This window comes from Halyomorpha halys, unplaced genomic scaffold (genome assembly GCF_000696795.3).
Source record: "Halyomorpha halys isolate HHAL.00 unplaced genomic scaffold, Hhal_1.1 Scaffold39.1, whole genome shotgun sequence".
NCBI classification, from domain to species: domain Eukaryota; kingdom Metazoa; phylum Arthropoda; class Insecta; order Hemiptera; family Pentatomidae; genus Halyomorpha; species Halyomorpha halys.
The window spans coordinates 1,588,911-1,595,935 of NW_027109179.1; the positions used below are offsets into that span (position 1 = coordinate 1,588,911).

Sequence of the window (7,025 nt, forward strand, 5' to 3'; positions counted from 1 at the left end):
GGGATGGGACTGAGAATTTCAATTAAAGGTTTTCTAGGATATAGGAGGAGCGCTGAGTACTCATTACTCGGAATAGAAAAGAAGCTAGGGAATACTAGCATCGGAAAGATGGATAGAGCCAGGTTATGTGTGTATCTCTGGTGATCCCGAAAATATTTCGAACTGCGCAAATCAAAAGACGTTTAAGTTTAGATTCAAAATTACCCAAGAGTCCACCACATACAAGGCAGCCATAGTCAAAGAGGGGGAAAACAAGATTGAAACTAAGACTTGACGGGTTTTAAGTGGACTGTGATAACGGACTTTATTGGATTGGTTCAAACAGATGGTGGTATCGGCATCAAAACTTCCAGTTCGATTAATCCTTTATTATTATTGTTATAAAGAGAATGAGTGAGTAAACTTAGGCACAGCCAGAGCCAGGATGAAAGAGAGGGAGTAGTGAAGCAATAAATATTGGCAATAAATAAAAAACGAAAACTGAAGCAATTAAAAATGGCCATTAAAGTAAGTCCAGCATCCAGTCAACATGAAGCATTGATAATATTCATTGATCAATAAATAATTATTTATTCTAACAGAAAATTCGTTCAAATTTAGAACAAAAACTGGGCATTTTATGAGAAGATAGTCGGGGTGCGTTTAGCAAATAAACAAAACTTATTTATTTTTGTCGACGTTTCGACCTGAATTTCAGGTCTTCATTAGGGCTGAAAAAAACAAATCGAGATAACAACCGTAATGCAGAGTGACATTGAAATAGTAATAAACAAACTTGGAAATATGCATAATAATAAATAGATAATATACGAGGAGAAGATGGTTGGGGGTGCGGTCAAAATGAAACGTTTCGGCTAGAGTTTCTACCCTTCTTCAGGGCTAAGAACGGAACAAGATACCAACCACAGTAAGTACAGAAAATAAAAATGAAAATATAAACAGAATGACATAAAATGAAGTGATTAGAGAAGTGGGAAATAAAATGTATACATAGGTAATTGAAAAAGTGGGTAAAATAACATAATTAAGGAAATAAAATAATAATGAAGTTATATAATGCAAAGAAGTATGAACATATTACTAATTAATAATTTAAAAATTGAAATATGGAAAGAAAAAGAAAATTGAGAGAAAGAAAATATATGTAACCATAATAATTAATAAAGATGCAAAATATAAGTAAAGTTTAACAAAATAAATGAATAGAAGAAAAAAAATTTTTTTTTTTAAATCAACAATAATAATATAGTGAACATAACTAATAACGTAGGTAAGGAAAATTGAAAAAAGTGGAGAAAAGAAGGAGTGGTAAAATAAAGAAAGGAAAAAAAAGGAGAATAAAACGAACCTGTTAGGTAATTGAAAAAGTGGGTAAAATAAAATAGGTTACACCAATTTATTTATGTTTCATTTTGACCGCACCCCCAACCATCTTCACGTTATGCACGGTCAACTATCTCTCATAATTATAAATAGATAATAATTGGTACTAATGGAAGATAAGAATTATAAGATAAAGGTAAGAATTATTTTTCCAAGATTGTTTATTATTATTTAATTTTTATTTTTATGTTTCTCTGCATTGAGGTTGTTATCTAGAACAACACTAGAAAACCTAATAGTATATTATTTACAGTAGAATAAATGTACTAAAATATGAGTCCTCTGTTTACGTTCGATAGTTTCCGAGATACTGTTTTTTAAAAAGTAACATTTCATGGAAAATAGTCAGTCAGTGTATTTATTGTGGGACATCTATTTATCATGAACCATGAACAACTGAAAATCAACAGTTTGTGAAATTATTTTGGAAAATATCATTAAAACTACTACTCCTACGAAGATAAACGTTATAAACTACTAGATTATTGATTTAATATATTGATTGTTTGAGAGTGGTTTATATAGTTATTAGCTCAAACATCAATGATTCACATTTACTCTCACTTTCTACAAGAGATAGGCAATTAGCCTGCAACAAAGACAATTTAATGAATAATGACATCAATGATTAAAGTTGTCTCTTTGAAAATGGCCTATTGGCCGAAACGTTGGAAGTTTTTTAAATAAAAAGTTGAGGGTAATAGTGGATCATTGAAGTTTGTGTTAATATTGATATAAACTATTTCATAAAAATATTAAGTTATCTTTAATTTAAGTGCTAGCAGACATCTGTAGGTCTAATGGTCAGATATATATGGTAGTGGACACCAATGCAAAATGCACTCGCCATATGAAAAAATATCATATGAGAGTCTCAGGTTGTAAATCTGAAAAATTAAAAGTAACTAGTAAGTAGTCTATTACTACATATACTAGACAAACAGTATCAGCTTCCTATTCATTGCAGAAGGCTAATCTGCAGTACTATAATAAGTCCTATTTGGACATACTGAGTTGAACTTCGAGACTCCACTAAACCTTCGAATTCCTCTCGTATCCAATGCTCACTATCCAAACAAAATCATACATAAAAACTTAATGTTCCATATATAACCGACCTAGCCTGAACAAGATATCAATCCTTTCATTCTAATCTCCTTAATCACCCGAACTCACTAGTTTCTAACCTTTCTTCCTCTTCTATTCCTCCGAGGCACCGTAAGAGAAGATGGCCTCGAGACCTTCTAATGTAGAAATGAGTGTAACACTAATGAGTTAGTACACGTCTGTATCGTCCTATTGTAATAGAGCTAACAACACATTTATCTAGTATCTATGTGTAATACAGTTGTATATTTCAACAAACAAATGAGATCAAAATTCCAATCGGAATACTTCAAAATAATAACAGTAAATTTAAAACAAAATAAAAACTCTAATTTTATTTTTAAACAAAGTACTATAATTTATCATTTTTTTTTTCTACATCAGACTTTGGCATACTTCATTTCTTACTTAACCCAGGTCATTTTCAAGTAAAAGTCCGCTTTGACGATGATCGCTGTTGATATAATTTCACCAGAGAATTAGCCGCTCTGATTGGACCCCCTCAGAGGTCCTGGAGTGGAGGGGACCGCTGGAAGGCTCAGTCAGTGTTCGGCCAGCGATGTCGGAAGATGCTCCTGTTCCGATGGATCCTACTCGTTTTCGTCATTCTTGTCGTTCCTTCCAGCGCCCAATTCCAGCGGCAATGGGCCACTCCGAGGGACATGTCTATGTTCGGCGCGGTGTTCCAGTGGTTCGAAACCGCCGTAGAGATGATCTTCGGCTACTTCTACAATCCTGAACGTGAGTACCGGCTTTATAAAATTTCATTGATTTATGAAAATATCACACATTCTTTAAAATATAAATAATTTTATTTTTGTGAAAACTCCTTCATATATATAAATATTTTTAATTCAAATTTATACACGAAAAAAAGAGATTTAATTTAGGGGCAAGAGGCCAGGTAGTTCAGTGTGATAGTGAAACTAAAATAGTTTCCAGTAGTGTATATTATAAAATTAGTATCAAGTTGTGTGCATTTCAAAATAATTTTAAGTACGAAATATAGAATTACTTATTAATGGATCTAGAAAAATCTAATTGTTAATATATTAATGATAGAGTTATTTAGAAAATTACAATGAAATTCCTACAGCTTTCAAGAAGTACAAAAGAAGAAAGCTACAGTACAGTAAAACTATTATGTATTAAAAAATCAATATTCATGCTCAAATAAAGGTGTTTATTTTATAAGATATTAAAATCATTTCTGGTTGTTGATCCTGAAGAAGATAAAAGAGACCTGAAACGTTGATGAAAAAAATTTTAAAATTTAGATATTAATAGGAAGGAATTTTCACCAAAATACCTAATACAATAAGAAAACTTAATTTGAAAAATAAATTTTGCAGTTCATTAATAGCTTTAATGAAATTGTAAATATTATTTATTCAACAAAATTCTTACACTTACTACAATCGATCCCAGATTAATCGTAAGAAAAAAAAAAAATAAATAAACAAAGAATTTAAAAAAACACTAATTCGGTAAAAAAAAAAAACTACAAAAACTTGCTTTGTGACTATTAAGAACTGAAAAATCGTTTATATACTTAAATTACATCTTATAGTACAAACGCTTAAGAGGAGAAAAAGTAATTAATTTCACCCCAATTTTTTATTACTTTACTACATTTAATTACTAGTAACAAATGATGAGTCTGCAGAGTATAGTTAGGGGAAATACAAAATGGGGAAGTTTCAAAACGTTAAAAAAACATAATTTTTCATTCGAAGCTCAATATCATTAAAATTACCAGCAATACTAGCATAGAAACATCATTTAAAGTAGAGTAAATTTCCTAAAATAGGAGCCATAATAGAGCTATTTGCCTTAGATAATAATAAAGATTGAAAAATCTATATCTCGAAAACCATTTGACGAACAGATGTCTGTTAGCACTCAAATTAAAGTAAGGCTATGAAGTATTTTAATAAATTTATCGTCGTAGCAGTAGTAGTTTTCATGGTATTTGCTAAAAATAAATTGATTTATAGTTGTTTGTATAAAATTTCATATCCAAAATTTATATTCATATGCGAACATCATAAAAACTACTCATCCTACAAGGATAGAAGTAATAAACTACTTTATAGAAAGTTAAATTACCTTCATTTTGAGTGCTGGCAGATATATATGCGTCTAATGTTTCTGAGATATATTTTTTCAAAAATCAAAAATTGTATCGGAACAACTAGAAATATACATATTGTGAATGTATTTTGTCATACATCATAAAAACTACTACTCCTACGAAGATAAATGTCATAAACTATTTTATAGCACAATAAAATAGCTTTAATTTTAGTAATAGGTTTTCCAGTGTTGTTGGTTGTTTTAAAGATATAGAGTTCCGAATCAAAAATTAATTGTTTTTGAGGTTCCGAAACAGCCACCATTTTTCATCCCCCATACCTATACTTGGCAGACTCATCGGTTCTGACTAGTAATTATACATATTTTTCATTAAAGCATTAGAAAATTTGCGTGGCATAATTACCTTTTTTTGCTCTCCTGCTCTCGTACCATTATATCTAATGAATTTTTTATTTTACATTATAAAAAATTGGTCTCACTAAAGAAGTGAGGAAATAAATGAGTTATATGGTTCAATAACATATCAAAAGGATAAATAAAGAAATTATATAAGTGGATATAACTTATCTGTTTAAGTAGTTTTTATGATATTCATATATGAATATAAATTTTGCAAATGAAAATTAGTCGGATCAACTATAAATCAGTTTATAGTTTATAATTTTAGCAAATTTCATGTAAACTATTACTCCTACGAAGATAAACATCATTAACTACTTTATAGCTCATTAAACTGGTTTTAATTTGAGGGCTAATAGACATGTGTACGTCAAATGGTTTTTGAGATATAAATTCACTAACTACTGATCTTTCAGTACGTTCCATACAACATTTTTATGAAATGTTGCTTTTTAAAAAGCTATATCTCGAAAACTATTTAACTTAAATAATTCTATTAGGGCTCATATTTTAGCAAATTTACTCTTCTTTAAATGGTGTTCTCTTAGGTTTTCTTGTGCTGTTCCTACTTTTTAAGATATAGAGCTCCGAATGAAAAATTTGTTTTTTTTTTATCGCTTTGAAACAACCGCCATTTTTTAATCCCCCTCCCTATACCTGGCAGACTCATACATTTTGACTAGTAATTATACATAGTTTTCATTAAAGTAATCAAAAATTGGGGTGAGATAACTGACTTTTTTCTCCTCTTGGGCTCTTGTACTAATTGCTCATTGTTGAATCCATTGGAGAAGGGCGCTCCCCCACCTTAAGAAAAGGAAAATTTAATTTGTGAAAGGATTTAATATTAAATCCTCCACATTTTCATTCTGGTTCAAACTTAGTGTCACATCTCATTTAAGTTCCTACGTTAAATCCAAACTTTCAGATTCGTACGACTTTTCGCTTCTAAGCTATAAGTTTCAATAAAAGTTTCAAATAATAATATTAGAAGAAGTGAACTACAATTTATTACATTTTGTGCGTATAAATAATTATTATTGATTTTATCCGGTACAGACGAATAGTTCACTTTATACATTGAAGGAAAAATCAAATCCACCCTGATATAAAGTACCTACCTGATCCTTAAATGGATTGAGCGTGAATCTGACTAGATCACTCGTCAGTGAAGAAAGGATATTTCCTTACCAAGTACTGAATCCTAAACCCTTCTTTGATTTTTTTTCTTCGTAAAAATGTCCAATATAAGCTCATTGGTGTGTTCTTTTTTGTTATGTAGAATCCTGTATCTTTTCTTATTGATCTCATATTATTAGAATATTAAGGATAATAGTCTTAGTGTAATATATTGTTTTTAACATACAAACCTTTGACTGGAATCAAGATAATAAACGTTTGTTTAACTAACGAAACACAGGATAGAGATTCTGACAATGACATCATAGCAGATTACAGAGTGATTCAGTGCTCATTGGTGGATCCATTGGAGGGGTGCTCTCCCCCAGTAAATATGTGGAATGTTTCATTTACACTTGAAAAAATTGGGAAGAAACCTCCCATCGGTGGTATTTCAGGCATTAATTTAAATTAGAAGGTCCCGTGGCCATCTTCTTTTTCAGACGCCTCGGAGGATTATCAGTGATTGTTAAGGATGAAAAATTAAGAACAAATGCGTTAGGAGTTTGGAATGAAAAAATGCATATCTGTTTTGGGCCAAATCTACAACGAATGGGATGTTAAGGTCTTAGTGGGTGAGTTTACTCGTAACGTAATATGGAGCATCTAGGATTTTGGATTGTAAGGATTGGATGCGGGAGGAATTTGGTGGTTTGGTGGAGCCCCAGAGCTCGATTCCATGTGCACAAATAGGTCTGATTATCACAGTGTATAATAATTGTTTGTATTGAATGGGAAGTTTAGAGCGTTTGTCAAGTAGGTGTTGTAGCAATCGGAATCTACGAGCAGTTTCTTGTCGTTTCAGTCTTGTGTGTGGATTCCAAGTAAGTCTCTTGTCAAGATGGAGTCCTAAGTATCGA

General features: G+C 31.0%; 1 protein-coding gene across 1 annotated transcript in view; it reads left to right on the forward strand.

Annotated features, from left to right (window-relative positions):
• The first annotated feature begins 3,043 nt into the window (after window positions 1-3,043).
• LOC106687671 (carboxypeptidase B) overlaps window positions 3,044-7,025 on the forward strand; it is a 121,032-nt gene continuing 117,050 nt past the window's right edge. Inside the window, exon 1 of the mRNA XM_014431687.2 lies at window positions 3,044-3,231. Coding sequence (XP_014287173.1) covers window positions 3,060-3,231 — 172 coding nt within the window. The 5' untranslated portion in view covers window positions 3,044-3,059. The remainder of the gene's footprint in view (window positions 3,232-7,025) is intronic.